The sequence below is a fragment of the Ornithorhynchus anatinus genome, chromosome 1 (genome assembly GCF_004115215.2).
Source record: "Ornithorhynchus anatinus isolate Pmale09 chromosome 1, mOrnAna1.pri.v4, whole genome shotgun sequence".
Lineage (NCBI taxonomy): Eukaryota > Metazoa > Chordata > Mammalia > Monotremata > Ornithorhynchidae > Ornithorhynchus > Ornithorhynchus anatinus.
In genome coordinates this window covers 181,596,432-181,611,502 of record NC_041728.1, presented here as the reverse complement: position 1 = coordinate 181,611,502, position 15,071 = coordinate 181,596,432, and the positions used below count along the sequence as shown (strand labels likewise).

At 63.9% G+C, this 15,071-nt stretch overlaps 1 protein-coding gene across 1 annotated transcript in view; it reads left to right on the top strand.

Moving 5' to 3' along the window:
- Positions 1-15,071, top strand: part of NHEJ1 (non-homologous end joining factor 1) — a 121,906-nt gene that overhangs the window by 7,830 nt on the left and 99,005 nt on the right. The window contains exons 4-5 of the mRNA XM_029064370.2: positions 7,880-8,018; positions 13,070-13,128. Coding sequence (XP_028920203.1) covers positions 7,880-8,018; positions 13,070-13,128 — 198 coding nt within the window. The remainder of the gene's footprint in view (positions 1-7,879; positions 8,019-13,069; positions 13,129-15,071) is intronic.

The following is a 15,071-nucleotide window of genomic DNA, read 5'->3' as shown; positions in this document are numbered from 1 at the left end:
TGGAAAGAGCCCGGGTTTGGGAGTCTGAGGCCATGAGTTCTAATCCCGGCTCCCCCACCTGTCAGCTGGGTGACTGTGGGCGAGTCACTTGACTTCTCTGGGCCTCGGCGACCTCATCCGGGAGATGGGGATGAAGGCCGGGAGCCCCGCGTGGGACGACCCGATCACCCCGTATCTACCCCAGTGCGTAGAACGGTGCTCGGCGCAGCACGGCTCACTGGAAAAGGCCCGGGCTTGGCAGTCAGAGGGCATGGGTTCGAATCCCAGCCCTGCCACTTGTCAGCTGGGTGACTTGTGGGCAAGTCACTTCTCTGTGCCTCACTTCCCTCATCTGGACAATGGGGATGAAGCCTGGGAGCCTCACATGGGACAACCTGATTACCCTGTATGATAATAATGTCGGTATTTGTTAAGCGCTTACCATGTGCCAAGCACCGTTCTAAGCGCTGGGTAGATACAAGGTGATCAGGTTGTCCCTCGTGAGGCTCCCGGTCTCTTCATCCCCGTTTTCCAGATGAGGGAACTGAGGCCCAGAGAAGCGAAGCGACTCCCCCAAAGTCACCCAGCTGACAAGCGGCGGAGCCGGGATTAGAACCCGTGACCTCCGGCTCCCAAGCCCGGGCTCTTTCCACCGAGCCACCCTGTATCTCCCCCAGCGCTTAGAACAGTGCTCTGCACATAGTAAGCGCCTAACAAATACCAGTGTAGTAAGCACTCAACAAATAGCGTCATTGTTGTTGTTATTTTGCAGGTAACTGAGGCACAGAGAAATGAAGCAGCGTGGCTCAGTGGAAAGAACACGGGCTTTGGGGTCAGAGGTCATGAGTTCGAATCCCGGCTCTGCCACTTGTCAGCTGGGTGACCGGGGGGCGAGTCGCTTCGCTTCTCTGGGCCTCGGGATGGGGGTGAAGACCGCGAGCCCCACGTGGGGACGACCTGATCCCCCTGTGTCCGCCCCGGCGCTCAGAACAGTGCTCGGCACATAGTGAGCGCTTAGCAAACACCGACATCATCAAGTGCGATGTCCAAGACATCACAACAGACAAGTGGCAGAGCTGGGATCAGAACCCAGGTCCCCCGGCTCCCAAGCCCGAGCCCTTTCCACTAGGCCGTCCAGCTTTGCTAGAAATAAATAAGGGTGGCAACTGTGAAGTGCTTACTATGCGCCAAGCCCCGTGCCCAGCCCCCGGGGCAGAAACAAGATCATTCAGATTGAACTCCCGTCTCCGTCCCACCTGGGGCTCACAGTCGAAGCAGGAGGTAGACCGGGAATCCAACCCCCGTTTTCCGGAGGAGGGAACCGAAGCTCCGAGAAGCAAAGTGACTCGCCCGGGGTCACCCAGCGGGCAGGTGTGGGGGGATTAGAACCCAGAACCTCTGACCCGCCCCAGGCCCGGGCCGTCTGCGCTAGGTCACGCTGCTTTCCCCCTTCCGTCCGGTTTCAGGAACAGTCGATCAGTCTATCGGTCAGAGGTATTTGGAGAAGCAGCGTGGCTCAGCGGAAAAGAGGCCGGGCTCGGGAGTCCGAGGTCACGGGTCCGGATGCCGGATCTGCCGCGTGTCAGCTGGGTGACCGTGGGCGAGTCCCTTCGCTTCTCTGGGCCTCGGTGACCTCATCTGGAAAATGGGGCTGAAGACCGGGAGCCTCCCGTGGGACCACCCGATGACCCCGTACCTCCCCCGGCGCTTAGGACGGCGCTCGGCACGTAGTAGGCGCTTAACGGACGCCAACGTTATTATTGTTACGATTATCGAGCGCTTCCTTCGTGCAGAGTACCGGACTCCTTCCCTCCTTCCTTCCCGCTCCCTCGGATCCCCTGCCTCCGGGAAGCCGCAACAGTCGTGACCGTAATCGTGTCTAGCGGACGCTCCCGGACGCTCATCCCAGTCTCCGCTGACCGTAAGCGCTCAATAAACACCGTGAGCGGGTTGATTATTAAGCCCTTACCGCGGGCAGACGGTTCCATAAACGCTGGGAAAGAATATACGGGGGGAGAATACGGTAAAGGTGGAGAGGGGCGTTGCGGCGAACTAGCAAGGCAGCAGTGATGAAGACGACGGTATCCGTGAAGCGCTTACTACATGTCAGGCGCCGTTCTGAGCGCCGGGGCTCACGGTCTCCGTCCCCGATTTACGGACGAGGGAACCGAGGCCCAGACGAGGTGAAGCCAGCGGCCCGAGGTGGCGGAGAACGCGGGTCCTCCCGACTCCCGGGCCCGGGGCCGACCCGCCGGGCCGCACCGCTTCCCGGATAGATGCCGATCTGTCCGTTCCAAGCGCTTAGTCCAGTGCTCTGCACCTAGTAAGCGCTCAGTAAATACCACTGAGTGAATAATAAAAGCGGCTGGGACAGAGGCGGGGTTAAATGCCTAAAGGAAATAATAAAAAAGGCACAAAGGTCCCGTGACTAGAGGTGGAGAGAGAAAGGGTCAGAGTTCTGGAAGCTCAGAGTCCAACCCCTGCAGCCCCGGTGAACCCGCTTTCCTTGTCTTCTTTTTTTTAAAAAACGGGATCTGTTAAGCGCTTACTACGTGCCGGACTGTGTACTAAGCGCTGGGGTAGATAAGAGGTGATCGGGCGGGACACGGTCCCCGGCCCCCGTGGGGCTCCCGGGCTCCATCCCCGTTTTCCAGATGAGGGAACTGAGGCCCGGAGACGCGAAGTGGCTCGCCCGAGGCCCGCCGCAGACGAGCGGCGGAGTCGGGATTAGAACCCGGGTCCTCCCGACTCCCCGGCCCGGGCTCCCCCCACTAGGCCGGGCTGCTTCCGCTGTCGGCTCCGCGTGGGCAGGGAACGGTGTCTGCCGGCTCTGATGTATCGGGCCCTCCCGAGCGCTCAGTACGGTGCTCTGCACACGGTCAGCGCTCGAGGGACACCGTGCATCGATGGATTGACGGGTGGGGTTTTCGTTCCGCCTCTGTCACTTGTCTGCTGCGTGACCTGGGGCCAGTCGCTTCACTTCTCTGTGCCTCGGTGACCTCGTTATAAAATGGGGACGAAGAGCACGGACCCAATGATGATAAATAATAATAATGGTATTTGTTAAGCGCTCGCCACGTGCCAGGCACCGTTCTACGCGCCGGGATAGATCCAAGGTGATCAGGTTGTCCCCCGGGAGGCTCCCAGGCCTCGTCCCCGTTTTCCAGAGGAGGTCGCTGAGGCCCGGAGAAGCCAAGTGAGCGGCCCGAAGTCCCCCAGCTGACCGGCGGCGGGGCCGGGATTAGAACCCACGACCTCTGACCGCCAAGCCCGGCCTCCCGCCACTGAGCGGCGCCGCTTCTCCACGTGGGAGTCCCGTGTGGGACGGGGACCGTGTGTGACCTCGTTTGAGCTTTTATCCACCCCGGCGCTTAGAATAACAATAATAATAATGATGTTGGTACTTGTTAAGCGCTTACTACGTGCGGTGCGGAGCTGTTCTAAGCGCTGGGGGATACAGGGTAGTCGGGTCGTCCCACGTGGGGCTCCCGGTCCTAATCCCCATTTTACAGCTGAGGGAACCGAGGCCCAGAGAAGCGAAGCGACCCGCCCGCGGTCACCCGGCTGACGGGCGGCGGAGCCGGGAGTCGAACCCGTGACCCCTGACTCCCCAGCCCGGGTTCGTGCCACTGAGCCACGCCGCTTCCCGGCGTGGGAACGGCGGGGGGCCCGTAGTGAGCGCTTAGCAAGTTCCATCATCATCATCATCATTATCATTATCGTTGTTGTCCCGTGTGGAAATGAGGAGCGGGGAGCGGGAGGCCCGGGGAGGGGGCAGCTTCCTCCGGGGGTCGGAGGGCGGTGGGGTCAGCCCAAGGGGTGCCGGCTGGGGGGTCGACCCCCCGCGTGGGGACACGGGGGCCGGTTCTCTGCTCATTTTGGGGGTGAGGGTGGGGATGGGGGCGGGGGGGTCCCCCGTGGGCCCCCGCTAGTGCGGAGGGTGTGCAGGGGGCCGTGGCAGCCGGCAGGAGGCGCTCCTCCCCCGGCCATCGTCCGGCCTCGGGCCTCCGGGCCCACCGGCCGCCTGCGGGGCCTCGGCCTCAGGCCTGCCATCGGGGGGTCTGGGGGTCTGGGGGGGCGGGGGGCCCAACCGCACCCTCCAGGGGAGCAGGCCTGACCTGGACCGGTATCCGGTCTGGGGATACCGGAATGGGGGAGCGGGTCCGAACCGGACCCGTTAACGGACCGGAGGAGCCGGGCCCGAACCGGACCGGCTACCCGTCTGGGGGAGCGGGCCCGAGCCGGACCGGGTACCGGTCTGGGGGAACGGGCCCGAGCCGGACCGGGTACCGGTCTGGGGGAACGGGCCCGAGCCGGACCAAATACCGGTCTGGGGGAACGGGCCCGAACCGGACCGGTTACCTTGGGCTGACCCCACCGCCCTCTGACCCCCAGAAGAAGCTGCCCCCTCCCCCTGCTCCTCATTTCCGCACGGGAGAATAATAATGACGATGATGATGATGATGATGATGATGGAACCCGCTAAGCGCTTACAACGGGCCCAGCGCCGCTCTCCCAGTCTGGGGGAACGGGCCTGAGTAATGATAATAATAACGATGATGAGGATGGCCTTTGTTAGGCGCTTACTATGTGCCAAGCACTGTTCTAAGTGCTGGGGGAGATGCAAGGTCATCAGGTTGTCTCTCGCGGGGCTCACGGTCTTCACCTGTCCTCCCCGCGATCTTCCCGTCACTGAGAAGCGGCGTGGCTTAGTGGCAGGAGCCCGGGCTTGGGAGTCAGAGGACGTGGGTTCTAATCCCGGCTGCGACGCTCGTCCGCCGGTGACCTCGGGCAAGCCTCTTCACTTCTCTGGGCCTCGGTGACCTCATCTGGAAAATGGGGATGAAGACCGGGAGCCCCATGGGGGACGACCTGATTGATTCGAAACCCCCCCCCCCCCCCCCCAGTGCTTGGAACAGTGCTTGGCACACAGTAAGTGCTTAACAGATACCATTGTTATGAATCATCAGCCCCGGTGCCAATGAGCTTACGGACCTTAACGTAAATAATAAATGACAGAGATGGGCATAGGCGGCGCGGGGCTGGGAAGAGGGTGAACTAAGGGAGCGAGTCGGGGCGACGCGGAAGGGGGCGGGAGACGAGGAAAGAGGGAGCTTAGTCTGGGAAGGCCTCTGGGAGGAGGTGGGCCCGCGGGAAGGCCTGGAAGGAGGGGGAGAGTCACTGTCCGGGGGATTTGAGGAGGGAGGGCGTTCCGGGCCGGAGGTGGGACGCGGGCCAGGGGTCGGTGATGAGATAGACGCTGCTTCTCGGGACGTCTCTACTTGGCTGTCCTCCCGTCGCCTCAGATTTACACGTCCCGACAGAACTCCCCATTCGTTCATTCATGCAGCCGTATTTATTGGGCGCTTACTCCGTGCGGAGCACTGGACCGAAGCGCTCGGAATGGACAGTCGGGCAATGGAGAGGGACCGTCCCCGCCCACTGACGGGCTCGCGGTCCGATCGGGGGGGACGGACGGACAGGAACGAGACAACTTAATCGCGATAGATAGAATGAAGGGGATGGATGGACACCTCATTAACTAAATAAATAGGGGAATAAAAATATAGACAAATGAGCCCAGTGCCGAGGGGAGGGGCGGGGGGGAAGGGGGCTCAGCTGAGGGGAGGGGAAGGGGAGAAGGGGGAGGGAGCGGAGGGGGAGCGGAGAGGGAACAGAGGGAGAAGGGGAAGCTCAGTCTGGGAAGGCCTCCTGGAGGAGGTGAGCTCTCAGTAGGGCTCCTGATCGTCCCACCTGAACTCTGCCCTCCCCGTGACTTTCCCATCGCCGTAGCAGCACCGCTGTCCTCCGTGTCTCGCGAGCCCACAGCCTCGGTGTCATCTTGCTTTCGCTCTCCCCTTTAACTCACATATTCGATTGGTCCCCCGATCCCCATTCCCCACGCCACAGCACGGCTAAAATCCAACCATCCCTTCAAACGGCAATCACGTTGATGATAGTAATAATAATGATAATAATAACGTTGGTACTTGTCAAGCGCTTACTGTGGGCAGAGCACCGCTCTGAGAGTTAGGGTAGATATAGGGTCATCGGGTCGTCCCACGGGAGGCTCCCAGTCTTCACCCCCATCTTCCAGAGGAGGGAACCGAGGCCCAGAGGAGCGAAGGGACTCGCCCCCGGTCCCGCAGCTGACACGCGGCGGAGCGGGGATTCGAACCCACGACCTCCGACTCCCCAGCCCGGGCTCTTGCCACTGAGCCCCGCCGCCTCTCTAGTCCAAGCCCTCCTCCTCTCCCGCCCGGATGACTGCGGCGGCCTCCTCGCTGACCTCCCGGCCTCCCGTCTCTCCTCCCTCCGGGCCAGACTTGGCTCTGTTGCCCGGATGTCCTCTCCCAGCGCGGCGCCCTGCGCACCGTAAGCGCTCCACGGATAGGATCGATCGGTGGCGGCGATCGCGATGACGATCATCTTTCTGAACGAGCGTCCACGTCTCCCCACTCCTCAGGGCCCTCCGGGGGTTGCCCGTCGAACGGAAACCCGTCACCGTCGGCTTTCAGGGAAGCAGCGTGGCTCGGCGGAAAGAGCGTGGGCTTGGGAGTCGGAGGTCGTGCGTTCGAATCCCGGCCCCGCCCCTCGTCAGCTGCGCGACCGCGGGCGAGTCGCTTCACTTCTCTGCGCCTCGGTTCCCGCATCTGGAAAATGGGGATGAAGACCGGGAGCCCCACGTGGGACGACCCGATTCCCCCGTGTCTACCCCGGCGCTTAGAACGGTGCTCGGCACGTAGCGAGCGCTTAACAGATACCAGTTTTTGTTTTTCTTTCAAGCCGTCCCTCGGGTCGCCCCCTCCCCCCTCCCCCGGCCGCTCTCCTCCTCCTCCTCCTCCTCCGGCCGGGCCCGCCCGCTCCGCCCCTCTCATAATAATAATGTTGGTATTTGTTAAGCGCTTACTATGTGCAGAGCGCCGTTCTAAGCGCTGGGGTAGATACAGGGTCATCAGTTGGTCTCACCTGAGGCTCACGGTTAATCCCCATTTTCCAGATGAGGGAACCGAGGCCCAGAGAAGCGAAGTGACCTGCCCACAGTCACCCGGCGGACGAGCGGCAGGGCCCGGGAGTCGAACCCACGACCTCTGACTCCCAAGCCCGGGCTCTTTCCACTGAGCCACGCTCGTCGTGCCAGCTTTCTCACCGTGCCTCAGTTGGATCAACCTCACCGCCGACCCCTCGCCCACGTCCCGCCTTAAACCCCCTCTCCCTTCCCATCCGACCGACGTTCTCTCCCCCCCACCCCTTCCAAAGCCCCCCCGCAGGCCCGCCTCCTCCAAGAGGCCTTCCCCGACGAAGCCCTCGTTCCCTCTCCTCCCGCTCCCGTCCGCGTCGCCCTGGCGGCCCGGACCCGGGAATCGGAAGGTCATGGGTTCCGATCCCGCCGGCTCCCCCCCCCCCCCCCCCCCCCCCCCGTCTGCCGGGTGACGTCGGGCCGGTCACCTCAGTTCTCTGGGCCTCAGTTCCCTCCTCCGTCAAACGGGGATGGAGACGGTGAGCCCCACGTGGGACGGGGGCTGTGTCCAGCCCGGTTTGCCCGTCTCCACCCCAGCGCTTAGTACAGCGCCTGGCACCTAGGAAGCGCTAAACAAGTGCCAGAATTATTATGATTATCTGCCCCGTTTATCCCCCCCACCCTCAGCCCCCCCAGCGCTTGGGCCCGTGTCGATTCTTTCTTTCTGTTAATGTCCATCTTCCCCTCCGAACGTCGGCTCGTCGTGGGCGGGCGACGTGACTACCAGCTGGGTTCTACCGTCCCCTCCCGAGCGCTCAGTACGGTGCTCTGCACACGCACGGCGAGACGTCTAAAGGTCTAAACGATCGCCGGAGGCTACGTCGGCTTCGCGGCCGTCCGCCGGCCGGGCGAGGGACCGACCGGCCCCTCTCTCCCCAGGTGTTCGAGCAGCTGGTGCAGCCCCTGATGGGCGTGAGCCTGGCACTGCAGGGCCAGGTGCGGGAGCTGGCGGGCCTCCTGCGGCTCAAGGACGCCCAGATCCAGGACTACGAGGACGGCGGGGCCGTGCTCGGCCGAGGTGAGGGAGGGCGGCCGCGGGGGAGGCGGGGCGGCTCGGCGGCCGGAGCCCGGGCTTGGGAGTCGCAGGTCGTGGGTTCCGATCCCGGCTCCGCCGCCGGTCGGCCGGGCGACCCCGGGCCGGGCCCCTCTCGGGGCTTCGGTGACCTCGTCTGGAAAACGGGGCCGAAGACGGGATCCGGAGGGGTGGGAGAGACGGGAGCCCTGGGGGAAGAGAGGGGATCCTCGGGGAAGGCAGAATAATAATAACGCTGGTATCTGTCAAGCGCTTGCTATGTGCAGAGCACCGTTCTAAGCGCCGGGGGACGTACGGGGTCATCGGGTTGTCCCGCGGGAGGCTCCCGGTCTTCGTCCCCATTTTGACAGATGAGGGAGCGGGCCCAGAGAAGTGAAGCGACTCGCCCCGAGTCACCCAGCTGACCAGTGGCCGAGCCGGGAGTCGAACCCACGACCCCTGACTCCCGAGCCCGGGCTCGTGCCACCGAGCCACGGGTGGAGGGGGAGCCCCGGGAAAAGAGAGGAGGAGGGGGGGGCGTCTCCGGGGGGGGGGGGAGGGGGAGCCCCAGGGGTGAGAGAGGAAAGCCCTGGGAGAGGAGAGGGAGAGTCCCGAGTGGGGAGAGACGGGAGCTCGGGGGGGGGGGGGGGGGGGGGGGGGGGGGGGAGGAGGGGGCGGGGGGAAGCCCCGGGGGAAGAGACGGGGGTCCGGAGGCGGAGGAGGAGTCCCGGGACCGGGAGAGGAAGCTCCGGGACGGGAGGGGGAACCCTGGGGATGAGGGAGAGGAGGACCCCTGGGTAGAGAGGGGATCCTGGGGTGGGACCGTAAACCCGCCAGTGGGCAGGGATGGTCTCTCTCCGTTGCCCAGTTGTCCATTCCAAGCGCTCAGTCCAGTGCTCTGCACACAGTAAGCGCTCAATAAATACGATCGAATGAACCAAGGGACCTCGGCCTGGCGGAAGGTGACCCCGGGGGCGAGGAGGGGGAAGAGTCCCGCGGGCGGAGGGGACCCGACAGGGAGAAGCGGCCCGGCCTAGTGCGTAGAACCCGGGCCCGGGAGTCAGAAGGTCGTGGGTTCTCCGGGTGTCTGCTGGGTGACCTTGGGCAAGTCACCTCACTTCTCTGGGCCTCAGTTCCCTCCTCCGGAAGGGGGGGGTGAAGACTGGGAGCCCCACGTGGGACGGGGGGCTGGGTCCGACCTGATCGCCTCGTATCTACCCCAGCGCTTAGTACGGCGGGTGGCTTCTAATCCGTGGGTTCCGATCCCGGCTCTGCGACTTCGGGCAAGTCACTTCACTTCTCTGTGCCTCGGTGACCTCATCTGGCAAATGGGGATGAAAAGTGTGAGCCCCACGTGGGACAACCTGATCGCCTTGTATCCCCCAGCGCTCAGAACAAGTGCTTCGCACATAGTGAGCGCTTAACAAATACCCCCATTTATTTTTATTTTCTACAGTGCCCGACGCCTAGTTAGCACCTGAGAAGCAGCGGGCGGCTCAGTGGAAAGAGCCCGGGCTTGGGAGTCAGAGGCCGCCGTGGGTTCTAATCCCGGCCCCGCCCGCTTATCAGCCGGGTGACTTTGGGCGAGTCGCTTCACTTCTCTGGGCCTCGGTTCCCTTATCCGTAAAATGGGGACGGAGACCGGGAGCCCCGCGCGGGACGACCTGATCGCCTTGGATCCCCCCAGCGCTTAGAACGGTGCCTGGCGCCCGGTAAGCGCTTAACAGATGCCATCGTTATCAACGGATACCGTGGAAGAAAAAGAGCACCGGCCTGGACGTTAGAGGATCTCAGTTCTAATCCCGGCTTCGCCCCTCGTCCGCAGGTGACCCCGGGCGAGTCGGTTCACTCCTCTGGGCCTCAGTTACCTCATTGCCATCGTTCCCGTCCCTCCGTCTCCCCCCGATTAGACCGCGGGCCCGTCAGGGGGCAGGGACCGTCTCTCTCTGTTACCGATCTGTCCATTCCGAGCGCTCAGTCCGCTGCTCTGCACGTAGTGAGCGCTCGATAAAGACTAATGAGTGAATGAATAAAATGGAGTTGAAGACCGTGAGCCCCACGTGGGACGGGGATCGCGTCCGAACCGATTAGGTTGGATCGACCCCAGTGCTTAGCACCGTGGCACGGGAGCACCACTTCGGGGTGGGCAAGGACCCCGACCGCCGGGGGATGCCCCTGCTCCCTCTCCCCCCCCCCCCCCCCGCCGGCCCGCGCCCGGGGAAGTTTAACCCCTCTCCTTCCTTCCGGCTCTCCCCCACCCAGCCGGACCCTCGCCGGGCAGCAGGCGGGGGTTCTGGGGGTCGGGGGGAGGGGGGGGACCGGGATGCCCGGAGCAGGACCCCGCTTTGGGATTCCTGGGGACACCCCCCCCCCCCCGGAGGGAGATTGGAACCCCAAGGAGCAGTGGCCGTTTTAACTTCTCTGCGCCTCGGTGACCTCCTCTGTAAAATGGGGATGAAGACCGGGAGCCCCACGTGGGACGACCTGATTCCCTTGTATCTCCCCCAGCGCTTAGAACGGTGCTCGGCGCATAGTAAGCGCTAAATAATAATAATGTGGGTATTCGTTAAGCGCTTGCTATGCGCGGAGCACCGTTCTAAGCGCTGGGGTGGACGCAGGGGAATCAGGTCGTCCCACGTGGGGCTCCCGGTCTTCATCCTCATTTGACGGATGAGGGAACTGAGGCGCAGAGAGGTTAAGCGACTCGCCCGCGGTCACGCAGCCGACGAGTGGCCGGGCCGGGATTCGAACCCGTGACCTACGACTCCAAAGCCCGTTCTCTTTCCGCTGAGCCACGATACCAACATTATCATTATCGTTATCACGTTTCTTGAGATCGTCTGCCGGGTGCCAGGCACTGTACGAAATGCCTGGGAAGCATTCCTCGCCCAAATAAGAATAATTATGGTATTCATTAAGCGCTCACTACGTGCCGGACACCGTTCTAAGCGCCGGGCTGATCGGGTCGGACACGGTCCCCGTCCCACGTGGGGCTCACAGTCGTCGTCGTCCCCATTTTACGGAGGAGGGAACCGAGGCCCAGAGAAGTGAAGTGACTTGCCCAGGGTGACGCAGAGAGAAGCGGGGGAGCTGGGATTAGAACCTAAGACCTTGTCACTCCCAGACCCGTGGACTATCCGCTAGGCCGTGAGCGGGCCCTCTAACGGGGGAGGCCCGCACCAAAATACGTACAGATGAAGTCGTCGGAACGACTTGTCGGCAGCACAGTTGATCACGCCGAGGGCGGAGGAAGGGCACGAGCCAGGTCGTTGAGTGCTTTTATTATGCTTATTCTTGTTGTGGTTATTATTATTGTTAACGACGAAAATAATAATAATAAATGTGATATCGGTTAAAAGCTTACCAAGGGGCAGACACTGTCCTAAACACTGGGGGAGATGCAGGATCGGGTAGGGCACATTCCCTGCCCCACACGGGGCTCACAGTCTTCGTCCTCATTGGACAGAGGAGGGAACCGAGGCCCGGAGAAGCGAGGTGACTTACCCAAGGTCACAGAGCGGACAGGGGAAGCAGCGTGGCTCAGTGGAACGAGCCCGGGCTCGGGAGTCAGAGGTCACGGGTTCAAATCCCGACCCTGCCACCTGTCAGCCGTGTGACCGTGGGCGAGACACTTGGCTTCTCTGGACCTCAGTTCCCTCCTCTGTCAAATGGGGATGAGGACCGGGAGCTTCGCGTGGGACGACCCGATGACCCCGTACCTCCCCCGGCGCTTAGAACGGTGCTCCGCACAGGGTAAGCGCTTAACAGGTACCAACGTGATTATTATTAAGTGGCGGAGCCGGGATCGGAACCCGGGTCCTCCTGACTCCCAGGCCCGGGCTCTACCCACCGGGCCACGCTGCCTCAAGCCAGGGTGGACTTCCCGGGTCCTGCCCCAGTCCCGGCCGCCCCTCTGGGGGGGGGGGGGAGGGGGCGGACCCGCCACCCGTCAGGAGGGTCCGTCCGAGGGGCCGATGGCCCGCCGACCCCCCCCCCCCCCCCCGGCGGGCACTGCCATCCTCCCCCTCCCAGCTGGGCGCCCGCACAACATTATTAGGGATGGGAAGTGGGCTTTTCCGGCCAGCGGCTGCCCAGGGGCACCGGCCTCTCTCTGCCGACCGGTCAGTCATATTAAAAAAAAAAAAAAAAAGGTTGGTATTTGCGAAGCGCTTACTACGTGCAGAGCACTGCGAGGGCTTCCTCTGCGCGGAGCACCGGGCGAAGCCCGGGGGAGTGTCCGAGATAACGGTAGAACGGACGCGTTCCCCCCCCCCACGGAGAGCTGCCGGTCTAGAGGGGGAGACGGCGTGAAGAATAATAATGTTGGTATCTGTTAAGCGCTCACTATGTGCGGGGCACCGTCCTAAGCGCCGGGGGAGGTGCGGGGTCATCGGGCCGTCCCACGCGAGGCTCACGGTCTTCATCCCCGTTCGACAGATGGGGCCACTGAGGCCCGGAGAAGCGAAGTGACTCGCCCACGGTCACCCAGCTGCCGAGTGGCGGAGCCGGGATTCGAACCCGTGACCGCCGACTCCCAAGCCCGGGCCCTTTCCACCGAGCCACGCTGCTTCTCTAGGAATCGTGACGGACGGGGACCTGAGCGGGCGGGGGGGATGCAGAAGGGGAGCGAGTCGGGGTGACGCGGATGGGAGCGGGAGAAGAGGAAAGGAGGGTTTAATCAGGGAAGGCCTCCCGGAGGAGACGGGCCCGCAGGGAGGCTCTGAAGGAGAGTCGCCGTCGGCCATGAGGAGTCCCGCCGTAGCCCGTCCGCTGGTCGTGGGCGGGGAGCGTGTCTCTCTTCCGTTCCGTCGTCCTCTCCCGAGTGCCCGGTCCAGCGCTCCGCACGCGGTAAAGCGTTCAGTAAACGCTAGCGTCGGACCGACTGTCCGACGAGCCGCTCTGCAGGGCGGCGGCGGGCCCGAGGCCCGAGGCTCTCTCCGCTGGTAGCCGGGCCGCGGGGCGCGGGCCTCTCTCTGCCGGGCGGCGGCCGCCGCGGACCCTCTGAGGGAGCGGCCCCTGGGCTCAGACCTCTCCCGGCGCTTCCCTCCCGCTTGTAGATCGTCTGAAGACGGAGCCGTTCGACGAAGACGCCTTCCAGGAGCGATTCGTCGCCGAGGTAGGAGACGGCCCGCCGGCCCCCCCCGCCCCCCGCGCCCCTCCCCGGGTCCGCGAGGTGACCGCCCGGCGCCGGCCGGCTGCGGAAGCCCCCTCGCCGCCGCCCGCGGGGGGGCTGGGTTGAGGCGAGAGGGGGGCCTCCTGCCGGAGCCCCTCGGGGGACCGGGCCCGAGGGAGCCGGGAGCCGGGCGGGGTGGGCGGCGCGTGTCGGAGCACCTCGGCGGTCCGGGTCCGAGGGGGCGAGGCGGGGCGGACGGCAACCATCCGTGCGTCTCGGGAATCCAGGTCTGAGGTAGCCGGACGGGGAGGACGGCGCCCGCCGGAGCCCCTCGGGGGTCCGGGTCCGAGAAGGCCGGGAGCCGGGCGGGGTGGACGGCGCCCGTCGGAGCCCCTCGGGGGTCCGGGTCCGAGAAGGCCGGGAGCCGGGCGGGGTGGACGGCGCCCGTCGGAGCCCCTCGGGGGTCCGGATCCGAGAGAGCCGGGCGGGGTGGACGGCGCCCGTCCGGGCGCCTCGGGACTCCGGGCCCGAGGTAGCCGGGAGCCGGGCAGGTGGACGGTACCCGTCGGAGCGGAGCCCGGAGTAGACCGAGATCCCGTCGTTGGGCAGGGATCGTCTCTATCTGTTGCCAGATTGTCCATTCCGAGCGCTCAGTCCAGTGCTCGGCACAGCGTGAGCGCTCGATAAATACTACTGAAGGAACGAACGGAACCCGTGAGCTCCGGACCGCTACGCCACGAGAATCCAGTAGGGATGTGGCAGACACAACCCCTGCCCCGAATGAGCTTACGGTTTACCGTGTGCACAGCGCACGGACGGTATCGACCGAGCGCTGAGCGGGACGCTGCACTGGACGCTCGGGAGAGTCCGGTACAACAGAGTTCAGTCAATCAACCAACCCACGGTATTTATCGAACGCTCCCCGAGCGGTTGGGAGCGGACAGGCCGACCGAGAGGGTAGGCACGATCCCTTGCCCACCAGGAGCGTACGGTCTGTCGGTCGGTTGTATTTTCCCAGCGCTTAGTGCAGTGCTCTGCGCACAGGAAGCGCTCAGTGAGTACGATCGAATGAGCGGTACCGACTGAGCACTCGGCGGGTGCAGGACACTGGATCAAGTGCTTGGGAGAGTACATGGAGTGGATAGGGCTCGGGCCTGGAAGTTCGAGGGTCGTGGGTTCTAATCCCGGCTCCGCCACTTGTCTGCTGGGGGACCTTGGGCGAGTCACTTCACTTCTCCGTGCCTCGGTTCCCTCGTCTGTAAAATGGGGATTGAGACCGTGAGCCCCACGCGGGCTCCCGATTTGCTCGCCCTCGCCCCAGCGCTTAGAACAGTGCCTGGCACATAGTAAGCGCTTTAAGGTGGCTCGGTGGAAAGAGCCCGGGCTTGGGAGTCGGAGGTCATGGCTTCGATTCCCGGCTCTGCCGCTCGTCAGCTACGGGGCCGTGGGCGAGGCGCTTCGCTTCTCCGGGCCTCAGTGACCTCATCTGTCAAATGGGGATGAAGACCGGGAGCCTCCCGTGGGACGACCCGACGACCCCGTATCTCCCCCGGCGCTTAGAACGGTGCTCGGCACATAGTGAGCGCTTAACAGATACCAACGCTATTGTTGTTATTGTTAACAGATGCCGTCGTTATGATTATTATTATCGAGGCAAGGGGAGGTTGGGTCCATCACGTTTCTGAGTGAGACGTCGTGTGGCCCAGTGGGTAGAGCCCGCGTCCGGGAGTCGGAGAACCTGGGTTCTAATCCCGGCTCCCCCACTTTCCGCCGCGTGACCTGGTTCAAGTCACGAAACTTCTCCGGGCCTCGGTTCCCTCCTCTGTAAAACGGGGCCTGGGAGAGCCCCCGCGCGGGCCCCGGACCGTGTCAGGCCCCGTTAGCTCTCATCGACCCCGGCGCTTAGTACAGTGACTGTGGGCAAGTCACTTTACTTCTCTGTGCCT